General features: G+C 43.8%; 2 protein-coding genes across 2 annotated transcripts in view; one reads left to right on the top strand and one right to left on the bottom strand.

Moving 5' to 3' along the window:
- NFAM1 (NFAT activating protein with ITAM motif 1) overlaps positions 1-16,520 on the bottom strand; it is a 76,383-nt gene that overhangs the window by 35,226 nt on the left and 24,637 nt on the right. The window lies entirely within an intron of this gene.
- LOC141570032 (developmental pluripotency-associated protein 3-like) lies at positions 5,860-6,996 on the top strand. The gene has a single exon (XM_074324944.2). The coding sequence runs from the start codon at positions 5,916-5,918 to the stop codon at positions 6,390-6,392; it is 477 nt and encodes a 158-aa protein (XP_074181045.2). The 5' UTR covers positions 5,860-5,915; the 3' UTR covers positions 6,393-6,996.

Raw genomic sequence — 16,520 nt, 5'->3', positions numbered from 1 at the left:
GAAATTCCCCACCCCCGCTGAGGACCAAAGGAAAGTATTGTCAAGCTTTTTTCATTAGACTCAGACAAAAGGATTCACAAGGAGCAGTCGCCTGGGTCATCACTTCCCTGAGTCCTGCTGGCCATTGCTTTTCCTTTCTTTCCTCCCCACACCTGTCTGCTGATCTTCTGGAAGATGAGGCACACCTGGGACATGGCCATCCCTGAGCTGCCCATGGGAGCCGGGCTGGGGTACTTATTGGGTGCAGCTGACCTCAGCTTGGGCAGGAGGCCCTTTGTCCCCCGGCCCAGCGCCTGGACCTCACTCCTCACTCACAGCCTTCCCGCCTCCTCTGACCAACCCGCCCTTGTTGAAATGTCCCCTGGGTGGTCTGGGGGAAAGGGTGGGTGGGGGAGTCATGGCCCAAGGAGAGAATGAAAACTCATTTCTGCCAGATGTTTGAACCCGCAATCACAAAGCCAAAATTAGGTACGACAGTGAATATTAACTTTCCCTGCGAAGGAGAATAGAAATCCACAAATTGCAAATTCTAAGAAGCTGACAAATACTATAAACATCAAGCAACTCAGAAAAGTAACAGGATGTTTTTGTGTTAACTGCCCGACCGCCTCTGGGACACATTCCCTGTGACGTTGTACACTCTCCTCACCTCTTTGTCCGACGAGGATGGCGTATTCCTTATTCTACAGACAGAATACAAACACGGACCAAGTTTCCTTCATAGATGAGCAGTAGGAATTCAGGGCGTGCTGAGTTTTCTCACACAGGGACCAACGCTCCTTGGATGGACGACACTTGTTATCCAGTGTGGCTCCTATGCCCTCGCTGCATGGGCCCATTAATTCTCTGTTACCTTTGTTGATGTCGCTATTTCAGGTCACTTCAGCAAGACATTTCAGTCTTTTTCCATCATGTTCACTGGATTCACTCTTTGTCATTGATGGCTTCCAGGAACACTCCCAGTGACGAACAAAGACGGGCACAGGAGTGGAAAGAAACTTAACTGAGGTTAAAATGTCTCATATTTGCAAACTACAGAAATGTGTGACCATGGGAACACACTGCAATTCCATATTGCAATTCAATGGCAAAAACAGAATTTGTTTTTACTGAAGGCACTGACTTAGCAGGTACATCCAGGCAGAGAGGGCAGGCCACTCCTTGCCCTTTCCAGAGAAAGTGCCCCCAAAAGAACGCAGCTCCAAACTCCTGCCAGTTTTTTTTTTATCTCTCTCAGAAGTCGCAGCCTTACCTTTCCAGGGAGGGTTGGCCTTAGAGGAATCTGAGTCTGAACTTGGGGGCGGACGATCTGGGTTCAAAGCCCTGCCCTGCCACTGCCTACCTGTGGGGCCTTGGGCAAGTGGTGAGAAGCCTCTGAGCCTCACCTTCCACATCCGTGAGGTGAGAGGGGTTCCTATTCCCCTGCCTTGAAAGACAGATGAGGAGACGGAAGGTCATAAGGAGCGGGAAAGTGCCTGAATTGTGAGCGACCATGGCTGTGTATGTGGCTCTTCTTCCTCTAAGGCAGTCAGCTTCTGTCTGGGGAATACTGCCATTCAGAGTTCTGCTGGGGTGACCCCAGGAGCCTGGTTTGGGAGCTCATCTATCTCCCCAGGCATGGAGACGGGGTGCTATTTCTGAGTCAGTTTTCTGAGCCAAACTCCAGGCTACACTGTGGTTTACCAGCAAGCAGGGCCCCAGAATCTCCATCGCCCCAGCCTGTGCCTGCCCCTGCACAGCCTGGGCGCTCTGCCCGCTGCCCTGTGCCACATCGGCTAGGCTCCGAGAAAGAGAAACAGGGTGGAGCCCTTTTCATTTTCCCTTGCAGGCTTGATGGATGACGGAAGACTCCACCTCCAGCTGACAGAACTCCAGCCCGCACTTTACCTCCAACTCCACGTTGCTGGACCCAGTTCCTCTTCATCCCAGCATCAAACGTCTGTTTGATCAGCTTTTCATCCATTTTCTGCAAATGTGGCGATTTAGGGATGTTCTGAATCTTGCAGGACTACAGGTGTTGCACCCTAGCAGTATATTGGTGAGGCTCCGAACATGACATTGGGGGGATGCCCTGCTCTCTGCCAGCCCCTTTATTTCCCTCCCCACCCCTCACCCCCAGCCCCCACTGCCCCTGGCTCTCTTCCTTTCCGCACAAGGTGGAGATCTGGTGCCCCCTGGAGGTCAGCTAGGAAGGGCAGGGGTAGGAGGGGACGGGCTTGGGGTGGCTGGGAATAAGGTGGCATCTCCTTCCTGATGTCACAGCCCCTCCGCTCAGCCTTCCTGATAGTAAAGGTGATTGGCTGAGTGCTGGTTAAGTGTTCTGCATCCCGTGTCTTTAGTGATACACAAGCTTTCTCATTTGGTAGCAAGTCCCAGTTTTACCCCGCATTGTTTTCAACAATTTTCTCCCTTGAGCATAGAACCTTGTGGGGCTGGCAGCTCCCATGTTTTCAGAGAAGGGAGACGGGGATCTGAGAAGCTATGCCAAGTACACAAGTTACTGGCAAGGAGGGTCACAGTCGGTCAAGTGACGGCAAACGCCAGGTGCAGCCCGGTGGGAACCTGTGGGCATCAGGGCCAGGAGGCCAGGGGTCCTGGCAGACAGGGCTGCAGGTGTGGGAGTGGACCCTGAACCAGGGCTCAGGATGGAAGCCCTGAAACTCCAAGGGGGAAGAAGGAGGCAGAACAGAGCAGGCCGGAACCCAAGACCCAGCGAGGGGTACTTGGTTCCCCGAAAATAAGACCTAGCCTAACCATCAGCTCTAATGTGTTTTTTGGAGCAAAAATTAATATAAGACACGGTCTTATATTTTATTATATAAGACCCAGCCTTATATTATAGTAAAATAAAACCGGATCTTATATTAATTTTTGCTCCAAAAGACTCCTTACAGCTGATGGTCCGGCTAGGTCTTATTTTCGGGGAAACACGGTATATTATGAGCTGCTTTATGAAGAGGCCCACATGGCAAGGAACAGAGGGCAGACTCCAGCTAACAGTCTGCCAGGAACTGAACCCTGCCAACAACCATATGAGTGAGCTGGACGTGGGTCCTTCCCCAGCCAGGCCCTGAGATGACAGCAGCCCTGGGAACACCTTGACTGCAGTCCCATGAGATATGCACACCCAGAAGACCCAGCTAAGCTGAACCTGGACTTCAGACCCACACAAACTGTGAGATCATAAATGTCTGTTGCTTTAAGCTAAGATTTTGGTCTTTATTTGTTACACAGCATTAGGTAACGAATATAGCATATAAAAGCCTAGCTCATGGCATACACTCAGTAAATGACCAATGATGACCATTCTGTGTATACAGGGGGGATTCGAAATACTTAGAAAATTGAAAAATATAAACCTATTCATAAGGCTCTTGACATGGCCCCTTAACAATGAACCTGTGTCCTTTGCCACTTTATAAAGTCACAAAACAGGCGCATTAACATTAAAAGAGTCCAGAGGAGAAAAATATGGACAGTGTGATACTATTGAACTAAGAAGGGGAGGTGGTCCAAGTATATAAAGGTATTTGTTTATATTAAAAAAAGGAAAACCTCTGGGCTGGCCCGGTGGCTCAGGCGGTTAGAGCTCCATGCCCCTAATGCCAAAGGCTGCTGGTTCGATTCCCACATGGGCCACTGCGCTCTCAACCACAAGGCTGCCGGTTCAACTCCTCAACTCCCTCAAGGGATGGTGGGCTGCGCCCCCTGAAACTAACAACAGCAACTGGACCTGGAGCTGAGCTGCGCCCTCCACAACTACAACTGAAAGGACAACAACTTGACTTTGAAAAATTCCTGGAAGTACAGACTGTTCCCCAATAAAGTCCTGTTCCTCTTCCCCAATAAAATCTTCCCCAATAATAATAATAATAATAATAATAATTTTTTAAAAAGGAAAACCTCAGAACTAAGATCACAGAAACGAGGAAAGAGGGACCAGTATAAAGAGGACAGAAACTAGATTTGTCTAAATATACCATGTTTTACAATTTTGACTTTGGAACCATGTAAATGCTCTATTTAATTATAAAACAAAACTAAATTGAAATGGAAAAAAAAATCCCCGAGAAAACAAAAGCAAATAGATGTAACTGTGTATAAAGTTGGTGGCTCGGACACTCAGATAGGAACTATTTCAAGAGCTAAGTCATTTGACTGGCTATCGCATATGAGATACCCTAAAGATTAAAAAAAAAGAGAGAGAACAAAGAAATTTTAAATTGTTTTCAGTAATCAGATTGTTAGCAATAATACTTATTTTTCTGAAATATGTCATATAAATTAAATATACTATATTACATATTATCATACATATTATGTAATATATATTCTATATAAATATATGGGTAAAACAAATAAGTAATAATGTTAATGGTTTTATGAACCAAGATTTTCAGCATGAGAAAAAAAGAACAAATATAAAATCAAAGAAAATAAGTAAAACCCCATCATCCTAAATTTAAGCTGGGAATATAAGCATGAACTCATTATACATTTTTCTCTTTAAAACAAAAAGTATTTCCCAGCTCTGTCCACTGAAAAATGCCTAGAAACTAATAACCAAGCAGTAGCAAAGCACTCAGCTTCCAGACTGTGGTATCTAAACATCACTTTCCACTAAAAAGAACTCAGGCCCCTTGGCTGATTCCAAGTCTGGGCAAAAAGAAAGGACAAGATGAGCCTGGAATATCTGGTCATACTAGAAAGCAAGAAAGCTCTTCCTCTTCCCTTCCCTGCTTTGTAAAATAGTTACTGGCTTTTCCCTTCCCTTATTCATCAGAAGTCCACCAGGCAGATGTGAACAAAGCAGGCTGTCAGGAGCAGGCAGACCCTAATCGGGTTGGGGGTGGGGGTCAGCCCACAGGTGAAGGGCAGTGTACAGGTGAGGAGACTGCTGTCAAACAGAGGGATTGAAATAATGGGAGCCCAGTTTCTCACTGTCAGAGAAGGGAGATGTGAATATGGGAAGGCAGGAGCTAGAATGAGCCCTGTGGTATTGGACTGGAATTGTGTAGGTAAGGCTAGGAACTCATGGTTTTTTAATAGATGGGAGGGGAGAAATGGCAACACACTATTGTAAGGTTATTTTTCTTTCTATGAAGTGGTATATTATCACTTAAAGGTGGACTATGAATAATTGAAGTTGTACTATAAACCCCAAGCAACCATTAAAATAATAAACGAGTTCTAACTAATAAACCAACAAATGAGATATAATAGAATCATAAAAATATTCAATTATGCCAAAAGAAATCAGAAAAAGAGGAAAGGGAAACAGAAAACCGGATAAATAAAAAACAAATATCAAGGGGCTGCTGGATGGCTCAGTTGGTTAGAGTGCGAGCTCTGAAAACAGGGTTGCTGGTTCGAGTCCCATATGGGCCAGTGAGCTGCGCCCTCCACAACTAGATTGAAGACAACACCTTGAGTTGAGCTGCCGCTGAGCTGCCAAGGGGCAGCTCGATGGCTCACATGGTTAGAGCGCGTGCTCTTAACAAGGTTGCCGGTTTGACTCCCGCATAGGATGGTGGACTGTGACCCTTGCAACTAAAGATTGAAAATGGCGACTGGGCTTGGAGCTGAGCTGCACCCTCCACAACTAAGACTGAAGGACAACAACTTGAGTTTGAGCTGATGGGTCCTGGGAAAAATACACTGTTCCTCAATAAAGTCCTGGGAATACACACTGTTCCCCTTCATCAATTAAAAAAAAAAAATCTTAAAAAAAATGAATATCAAGGTTAGCTCTTTCTTTCACCACGTTTCGTCGGAATTGGGGTTTTTCTCGCTATTTCTGGGCTCTACGGTTCTTTCCAGGCTACTTTGTAGCAACTTCAGAGTTTTGAGCGTCACCTTCCGCTCGAACCCTTTGGGGGATCTTGGAGGAGCTTCAGGCTGTGACTAGACTTCCAATGGACTCCCCAATGAAGCTTAACCGAACCTCCACCCCGGAGTCTCCTCAGATGCCCAGTGAAGAAGATTCAGCTAGCTCTCAAGCTGTCTCCGAAGTACTAGCAAAGAACCTTAGTAACTTGACTCTCAGCCCTAGTACCAAATTCCCTTCCCTTCTACCAGAATGTTCACCCCAACCGCAGGACAGAGAAAAAAACTTACAGGGGCTTGGACTGGGGCTGGGTCAAGGCATAGTCCACAGGAGGAGACGTGGAGTAAGGACACTGGCAACTGCTCGGAAAGAAAGGATGCAAAGGATGTTACAAGTTATTAGATACCGCACCCTGTCTCTGCTTCGAAAAGACCCACAGGAAAGGAAAATTGAGATTGAATCACGATTCAGAAGATTTAGATGTAGCTGTCGTTATTGCCTATATCATGGAGATCCTTCTGATAATATTAGCATGGAGAATAATGATGACATGGAGTCCATTTAGCCAACAGTACCTTATTCTGGTACTGTTTTATTTCTTGCTAGTAATTTTAGGATCATTATGCAGCTAGGAAAAGCTCTTCTATGCTAGGACAGACTATACCAATATTTTGATAACCTAAGATATAAATTCTGTGATGTCTTTTTTCTTGCATTTTTTTCCTGTCTACTTTGATACCAGTAACTTCTAAGGAATCTATGTAGTTTGCATTTGAATGACTTCAATATACTTCAGTTCCACTTTTTTATTTGACCTAAAGAAGCACTAATAAGTCTTGAGTATTGCCTATGTGTTTTCGAAGCCTGAAGTCAGTAAGATGAAACCCAACATCAAGAATTAGAAGCAAGTAACTTTTGTGTGGAAAGAATGTGAAAAAGAAGACATTGGGTGGTTTGGCTAGAGCGTGATTAAGGCAGGGTGCATTAGATGCTCTGGTTTTCAAAGTTTTGATTTGTAGCAAATTTTTTTGATGTGCTATTTCAATTTTCAGTAGCAAATAAATGTGTGTATAGGGGATTTTATTAAAATTTGAGGCATATTTGAGTAACTTTAAAAAAAAAATGAATATCAAGATGATAGATTTAAACCTAACAATATAATAGTCATATTAAATATAAATTGTTTAAATATCCAAATTTAAAGGGCAGAGACTGTCAGATTGGATTATAAAAAGCAAAATCCATCTATATGCTATCTATAAGAAACATACTTAAAATATAAAGACACAAATAGGTTAAAACTTAAAGTATGAAAAAAGATATATCATGCTATCAAAAAACTGGTGGGACTATATTAGTATCAGACCAAGTAGATTTTAGAACAAAAGATATTATCAGGGATAAAGAAGGTATATATAACAATGAGAAAGGGGTCAATTCATGAAGAGGACAAAACAATCTTAAATGTTTACCTAAAAATGACCTTCAAAATGCTTGAAGCAAAAACTGACAGCTCTGCAAAGAGAAATAGACAAATTGACAATTTGTCTATTAGTTGAAGATTTCAACACCCTTCTTTCAATAATTGATTAAACAAGTGGTCAGAAAACCAGTAACTATTTAGACGATTTGAACATTATCGACCAACTTGACCTAACTGGCATTTATATAAGATTTTACCCAACAACAGCAGAATACACATCATTCTCAAGTTCACACAGAACATTTACCAAGATAGACAATATTCAGACTATGTCTCAGTGCATTCAAAAGGATTCAAATCAGGGCCGGCCCAGTGGCTCAGGTGGTTAGAGCTCCGTGCTCCTAACTTCAAAGGCTGCCGGTTCGATTCCCACATGGGCCAGTGGGCTCTCAACCACAAGGTTGCCAGTTCAATTCCTCGAGTCCCGCAAGGGATGGCGGGCAGCGCCCCCTGCAACTCTCGACGGCAGCGGGACCTGGAGCTGAGCTGTGCCCTCCACAACTAAGACTGAAAGGACAACAGCTTGACCTGGAAAAAAAGTCCTGGAAGTACACACTGTTCCCCAATAAAGTCCTGTTCCCCTTCCCCAATAAAATCTTTAGAAAACAAACAAAAAAAGGATTCAAATCACACAAAGTATGCTGTCTTACCACATGGAATTAAATTTCAAATTTATAATGGAAACATCTCTGAAAATGCCCAAATATTTGGAAACTAAATAACACACTTCTAAATAACCCATTAGTCAAAAAAGAAGTCAAAGGGGGAAATTTGAAAGTATTTTGAACCAACTGAAAAGGAAAGCACATTATCAATGTTTGTGGGACTATGCGCTGCAGATTTTTTTGTAGATGCTCTTTATCAAGTTGAATACATTCCCCTCTATTCCCAATTTGCTGAGAGTTTAGGGCTTTTTTAAATCATGAGTGGGTGTTAGATTTTTGCCAAGTGCTTTTTCTGTATTAATTGATATGATTTTTCTTCTTTAGCCTGTAGATATAGTGGGTTCTATTAACTGATTTTTGAATATTGAAACAGTCTTGCATATATAGAATGCATCCTACTTGGTTGTGGTAAATAATTCTTTTTATATATTGCTGGATTTGATTTGTTAACATTTTGTTGAGGATTTCTCTAAGTTCATGAGAAATATTGGTCTGTAGGTTTTTTTCATGCTGTCTTTGGTTTTGATATCGGTAATACTGGCCTCATAAAATGAGTTGAGAAGTATTCTCTCCTCTACTATTTTCAGGAAGAGATTGTGTAATACTGCTGTTAATTTTTCATTAAATGTTTGGTAGAATTCTCTAGTGAACCCACCTGGATGTGCCGATTTTTTTTAATGGGTCATTTTAAATTATGAATTCAATTTCCTTAATGGTAATAGGACTTTTCAGATTATGTATTTTCATCTTGGTTCAGTTTGGGTAGTCTGTGGTTTTCAAGGAATTGGTCCATTTCATCTAAATTATCAATTTATGTGTGTAAAGTTGCTCATAGTACTCCTTTATTATGCTTTTAATGGCTGTAGGATCTGTAGTGATACTCCTTGTTTCATTCTTGATACTGGTGATTTGTATTTTCTCTCTTTTTACCTTGTCAGTCTTTCTAGAGGCTTATGCATTTTATCCATTCTTTTTTCAAAGAATCAGTTTTTGCTTCATTGATTTTCTCTTTATCATTTCTTTTCTTCTGCTTATTTTGGGTTTATTTCATACTTTTTCTAGTTTTCTGAGGTAGGAATTTAGGTTATTAACTGGATTTCCTCTTTTCAAATGTAAGCACTTCATGCTGTATCTTTCCCTCTCACCCCACTGTACCTGCATCCCACAAATTTCTATATATTTTCATTTTCAGTTCTATGTATTGGGTTATGTTTGAAAGTGGCACCCAGACATGTTCGGCAGAGGTAAAGACAGCCATCTACCAAAAGTCATGCTCCTCCCCCCAACAGCACAGAGGTGTTGCCAGGAAGCGGCCAGCCAGGGCCTGTTTCCAAGTTGTCTTTGCCTTTGGTGAGGCAATAGGAACAGTTCTTGCTGATGGGGTGTCAGAAGTACTGTACCTCACTTCCAAGCCAATGTAGTTAAGAAGTAAATATTCTTTCTCTGCCCTCTCCATTTGCACTGACAGACGAAGCTTTAGGGGGTAGTGGAGCCAAAAGATGGGAAGGGTGTGGGCCCTGAACCCCTGTGTGGAGGAAATCATGAACCAACCAGTCATGATTGAACACTCATCTAGGTCTGTGCTATCGGTAAGGAAATGTCTTTTGTGTTAAACCATTAATAGTTTGGGATTTATTTGTTAACAACAGCTAGCATGTCCTTGCCGTTAACCTCAAAAATCAGCAGCGCAACTTGAAAGACACCTGCTAATCACCCGTTAGGGACATGTACCCAGGGACGTACCTGAATTTATTGATTTTATTGGAGTCAATTCTTGGGTATTTAAGGCCTTCAGCTTACTGCCTTGTTATCCCTGTTATACTGAGAACATTAAAAAGGTGGAAGGTTTTGGACACGAGACCTGATCAGAAATCCCAGTTTACAAATTCCAGCATTTGGGCGTGGCTCAGAAAACCACAGCCGGGAGCCATCACCTCTGACAAGGCCAGCCTGGACCTCTGTTTTCCCCCATCCACATCTGCTGAAGACGAATGTCTGGAGAAATGAGGAGCCCTGCACTGTCTCAGCAGACTGTTCTGTTTCCTTCGTCCCCACGCAGATGCCTCGGGGAGTTGATGCTCTTAGTTACTGAACTTGTTCTCAGGTCTTTATGCTTCATTTTTGTGTGTCAGGGAGGATTGGGTCCGGAGCTGTATATAAAACACGACCCCACGGCCTCTTGGTGTGTTTTCAATGAAAAGAAACAACCTGCGCTAGTCTTAGATCGCTTTCAGGTCGTTTGCTGTATCTGTCTCATTGGCCCCCTCTTTTTCAGCAAAATGCACTTATGTTTAAAATAGAGAGTGAATGGTTATATTTTTAAAAGCTAAACATCTTCCCTACCAGGCCAAACAAATGAGCGCATTTCCCCCCTTTTTTCCTCCTGCACTTCCTCTCATATTAAAGCTATGGAATTTGAGCTCGATTAACTCTGATCTGCTTTATAAGCTCTGATTTATAGGACAAATTACCTACGTGGCACTCAAGAAGGAACTTGCCTGTCAGATATCACCGGAGTTTGATTTCAGCGCCCTGCCCCCATGCCCGTTTATTCATTCATGGCATGGAGAGATCCAGAGGCCAGAGCAATTTCATCAGCCGTTGGATTTCCCGTACTGTGAGCCCCCTCTCCCCAGAACACACCGCTCCCATAAATAGATATCACGTGGCTTCCTTTTTTGATAAGGTCAGAGGAAACGAGAGCTCAGGGAGAAGCCATTAGGAGAGGCAGGGCTCTGAGTTGGGGGGGGGGGCGGATAAAACCTGAACAGTGCGAATGCCCCTGCTGGGGCTGGCTCAGGAAGGAGGGGCGACGTGGACGAACAGGGTTCACCTCCCAAGCTGAGGCCTCTGGATGCCTGAGCGCTTCCCTGATTCCCAGCAGCCAGCAGGCTCTGTCCTTAGCTCTCTTTACCCCTCGAAATCAGGCCTGCAGGCTTCCCTCCCCACCTGCCTGCCAGGCTCTGTGGCCCCGGCTCAGTGTCTGATAGAGCTGTCAGTTTTTATTGCTGATAGGAGAAATCATTTTCTCTCTTAGCTGAATGTTAATTAGCCTTTTCCCTCTCTTTCATTCAGTTAGTACATGTCGTCCCCTAGTTTTTTTCCACACCCAAGGGAAAGGTACCTCAGCAGAGAAGTATTCCAGAAAGATAAGGAAGGTGGATCTTGCGAAATTGCTAATCGGTGATTGCTAAATCAGAGGCTAAGAAGGCTCGAGGGAGGAGGTTCTAACCACACCCTTCGTAATTCCACATGACTTCACCACCCTGTGCTCAGCGCCTACACAGGCACAAATTCAATGGGGGCATCATGCAGCCAGCTGGGTCTAGCTGACACATGGACTGAGAGCCAGGCACCAAGACAGGTCCTAGAGAAACAGAACGACTAAGACACCGCCCCAGGAGACAAACTGGGACCCTCCATCCCACGGTACCGGAGCAGTGGCAGAGGTAAGCCGGATATTTAGGCACTCACAGGGGGTCAGAGAAACTTCCTGGAGAAAGCCATGCTGGAGCTCAGCAGCAGAGGACAACTCGGGGTCAGTGGCAAGGGCATCTCATGGGGAGAGGACAGACGGTGCAAAGTTATGGTGCACGGGGCAGGGGGGTACATGGGAGGGGTCGTGGGGAGTTTGGTTTGGCTGCAGGTTAAGGTCATGTGGATGAGCAAGTCTTGGGTACCCAAGCAGGTTGTTTCTCCCCCATCTAATTTCATGCACTAAAACAAAACAAAAAAATAGCCTTCTTGAGATTTAATTTATATACCATCATTAAATGCACCGCCTTCAAGTGTCAAATTGAATGGTTTTCAGTATATTTACAGAGTTTGTACCATCACCACAATCTAACTTTAGAACATTTTCATCGTCCCCCAAAAGAAACCTTCTGAGCAGGGTTTTTGATAGGGACCTGGTAGCAGAGCAGAGAGGGGTTTGGAGGGGCAAGCCTGGCCCCCTCATTGAGACCAGAACATAAGCAATGACACAGCAGCAACTGTGCACAAGAGCTAAAGATTTGTGGGCATGACGGGGTGAAACTTGCTTCATCTCTTAGATTCTTCTTGACAGGAAAATAACTGGGCTATGAGCACTCAGGCCATTTTCTGCTGGCGGGCTATTTAGTGGCAGTGATACAAATCAGTATTGGAGATGAATGTAGCCGATTTATAAAGAAAAATGGACCAAGGCCACATCCCAGCAAAATCCAAAATTCTGAAGTTTCTGCAAAATGGGAACAACACAGAGTGCAATCCGTATGTTTCACGCAGTAAAAACCACAGCCTGTTGGTACCAAAGAAAGGGGCAGGGGCTCTGTCTTCAAAGGCTCTGTAGGGTGACCGACGTGCAGTCACCGTGAATGAGGGTCATGAGTGGACCTGCCCCTGTGTAGTGCAGGTGACCCATTCAAACCCAAAGTCCTTAGCAGGCCAGGACCAGAGAGAATGGGTGGACCTCTGCAGTGGCTTCAGGGCAGGTGCGTCTGATCTGGGCGCACTGCTATGGTAAGTGTATCAGTTAGTTCATTTTTAAATTGTGAGTAAGAAACTAATTAAACTACCTTTCACAATAAAGGGGACTTAGTTCTGACAAAAATCTTGACTAGGATAATGTGTAAAAGCTCTCCCTACGAAAACATAGAAATGCGTGATAAAATATAACCGCATATCATAAATAAATTGTTAAGTGCATGGTTGAGTTAACAAGCAAGGGAGGGGTATCTCCAGGGACCAGAACAAAGAAGGAAACACCGGGGTGGTAATCTTGTAATTTTACACCAGAGCCACAGCTGCCTCAGGGCCGATGCGAGAGGTGGAGGGATATCAGAGCCAGTAACCCTGGAGCCTTGGCTCCTTGTTGAGATGAGATATGGAGATAAGACCTGCAGCCAACAGGAGGTGGAGAGTTGAAGCTGTGACTCCTCTCAGGGCTCATCTCTCAGTGAAAGGATGGGCTAGAAAACCCTGTCTCCTGGCACAGGGGGATAACAAGGAAACTTGTCTGTCACAGCGCAGGTACGAGCAGCGGGGGCTTCAAAAAGGATCCTCTGCCAAATGCAAACTGTGTGCCCGTGCTTTGAGTGGGTTTGAGGTCCAAACTGCACGCTGGGTCTGGGAGTCTCCTGTGAAGAGAAAACAATTGGTCCCAGGTTGGTGATAACCCTGGACCACCTGGTAAAGCAGATGCAAAATGGCTGTAGAGGGACACTCTTACAAATCAGGTCACAGGAAATCCCCAGGAAATAAACAAGCTCCTCCAAATGTGAGCTCACAATATCAAATCTCAGTATATGTGAAGAAAGAGGTCATCTTGAACACATCAGCAGACGCCAGAAACGGGGGATTGAGCCCGAAGGCTGTATATGAATAAGAATGTTTATAATGATTAAAGGTCAAAATGAAAGATTCAAACTCTCAAGAAGATCATAATACGTTACATCAAACAAGAATAGACAGATTTGAACAATATTTACAGGTAAAATGATATGGCGTCTGAGCTCTGGTGGGGAAGAGCATCTATAAAAGACGACTGCCTGCGGGCTGATACTTGCAGAAGATGAAGAGTAATAAAAACATAGGGGTTTCTTATTATGTCGTCTCTAATTTTATATGCTTTTGAAAATTTCCAGAATGAAAATTAAAAGACAGACAAAATGAAGCTCCAAATAGAACTTCTCAAAATGAACAATATAAATGTTGAAATTTAAAATTCAGGGCAGGTTTAATGGCAGATTGGACACAGATAAAGAAAGAATTGATGAACTAGAGGATTTGAAAAAAAAATCCATAATGCAGTGTAGAGAGATACATATATGAGAAACTTCAAGAGACACAGAGGATAGATGACCACTGTAGAGCAATTTGACACTATCTAGTGACTTGCTATGACCCAACAGTTTTACTTCTGGTCAAACATCCTAAGGAAACTTTCATGTATAAGTTCCAGATCTATGTGTAAGAATGTTCACAGCAGCATTATGTGTAATAGAGAAAAGATGGAAATAAGCTAAATGTCCTTAAGTGGCAGAGAAGATAAATAGATTGTATTTTATTCACATGACAGACCACTATAGAGCAGTAGAAATAAATAAATGGCAACTACATGTACCTACGTGAATAAATCTCAAAAAACAAATTGCAGAGGAATACTTCAAAATGACCATTTTAAAGTTAAAAAACATGAAATAGCACTACATATTGTTCAGGAATACAGATACTATTTTTTTAATTTAATTTTTTTTTTATTTTTAAGGAGGGCGCAGCTCACAGTGGCCCATGTGGGGATCGAACCAGCAACTTTGGTGTTATCAGCACCACGCTCCAACCAACTAAGCTAACTGGTCACTCCCAAGGAATACAGATACTTTTGATATATGTACTATTAGGAATAAACAGCATTGTTACAAATGATAATAGGAACTTCAAGAAGATATAAGTCTGAACTTTTATGTAATGAACAACATGTCAGGAACTGTCAGAATTACAAGAAGTCGACAAACCCACTGTGCTACTTTGGATCATCCAAGAAACAAATCCCAAGATGGGATTAGACACAAAAGAGATTTATTGGGGGCCGGCCTGGTGGCTCAGGCGGTTAGAGCTCCGTGCTCCTAACTCCGAAGGCTGCCGGTTCGATTCCCACATAGGCCAGTGGGCTCTCAATCACAAGGTTGCCAGTTCAATTTCTCGAGTCCCGCAAGGGATGGTGGGCTCTGCCCCCTGCAACTAAGATTGAACACGGCACCTTGAGCTGAGCTGCCTCCCGGATGGCTCAGTTGTTGGTTGGAGCGCGGGCTCTCAACCACAAGGTTGCCAGTTCAATTCCTTGAGTCCCGCAAGGGATGGTGGGCAGCGCCCCCTGCAACTAAGATTGAACACGGCACCTTGAGCTGAGCTGCCGCTGAGCTCCCAGATGGCTCAGTTGGTTGGAGCTTGCCCTCTCAACCACAAGGTTGCCGGTTCGACTCCCGCAAGGGATGGTGGGCTGTGTCCCCTGCAACTAGCAACGGCAACTGGACCTGGAGCTGAGCTGCGCCCTCCACAACTAAGACTGAAAGAACAACAACTTGAAGCTGAACAGAACCCTCCACAACTAAGATTGAAAGGATAACAATTTGACCATTGTTCCCCAATAAAGTCCTGTTCCCCTTCCCCAATAAAAAAATCTAAAAAATAAAAAAAATAAAAAAAAAAAAGAGATTGATTGGGGGAAACAGCTATCCAGGATAAAGGGAGAAGGGGCAGAAGCAGGCTGGGGGAGCCTCAGACCACTTACGCAAATCTGACGTCTGCGAAAGGAGTGAGGGAAGGAAGGAGGAAGGCACAGACTGTGATGGACTCAGAGAAAGCTTCGGCCAGGCCGAGGAGTAGTCCCCAAGCAAAGACTGCCCACTAAAGGAGTCTTGTGAGTTCATTGTCAGCTCTCGTACCCCCTGGTGATAAGTCATTGGCTGGGGCGGCCCAGAGAGATGGGAGGTGGGAATGTGATCTTGGTGTATATGCCACATTGGATCTGACGGTGTCGCAGGTGGAAGCTCTAGGCTAACTATACTCTGCGCAGTAGGGTCCTTTGAAGGGAAATCTAAGCGTCATCTGGCCATGGCTGCCACACGTACCATCATAGCAGAATATCATAATATATGTAATACACAGCCCTTAGTAATGGATAGATCAAGCAGGCAAAAATAGAGATAGTCTCTTAAAGATTAGTGGACAATAACAGACTCCTAGATCCAGGAATTAGAGACTATGGCATTTTATAAAAATCGCACATGCAGTAGGTCACAAAGCCATTCTCAACCCATACAAAGAACTGATATTTGGCCACGATGAAATAAGATTAGAAAATAAAATCATTAAGCTAATTTTTTAAACCACTATGGTTTGAAATTTAAATTCATGGATCACCTAATATAAAGGTCAAAGATATCATGAGGGAAATCAGAAAATGTCTAGAACCGAAAGAGCATTCGATCATTACACGCTAAACCTAGCAGGATACCGCTACAGGAGTACACAGAGAATGATTTACAGTCTTAAACACACACGTTAGAAAGGAAAAAACATTCATAACGAATGAGCTAAGTGTCCAACTCTAGGAGCAAGAAAGAGAATAGAATAAAACAACAAAAACAGTAGAAGGAAAGAGAGAAGGAAACACTAAAGAAATTAAAGGAAAAAATGAGAGGAGCAACAAAAGCACAGCTGGATCTTGGAGAAGACTGACAAAATAGGCAAATCTTTGTCAAGAGTGGCTGAGGAGAGAAAGGAGAAGGCAAGAGGCAAGATGGGAATGAACAGCAAGAACATAACAGCTGTAGTAGAGATTCAAAATTAACGATAGCTCGCTTGGTCTTTCATACCTCATTGTCTAATGCAATATTTCTTTCCAGTTTAGGCTGAAACACACATCCTTTCCACAGAATCCTCTGCCTGGGTGTAGTAACAGTGATGGGCTAACATTTATACAGAACATACTGTGAGCCATTCGCTGCACCTCTGCTGTTCTCTGCTCTCTCCACACCTTTGCTTAGGCTGCTTCCTCAGCTCA

Source organism: Rhinolophus sinicus, chromosome 1 (genome assembly GCF_057876585.1).
Source record: "Rhinolophus sinicus isolate RSI-liver-muscle chromosome 1, RSI-T2T, whole genome shotgun sequence".
Lineage (NCBI taxonomy): Eukaryota > Metazoa > Chordata > Mammalia > Chiroptera > Rhinolophidae > Rhinolophus > Rhinolophus sinicus.
The sequence above is the reverse complement of the archived record's forward strand: the minus strand, read 5'-3'. Positions and strand labels throughout refer to the sequence as shown.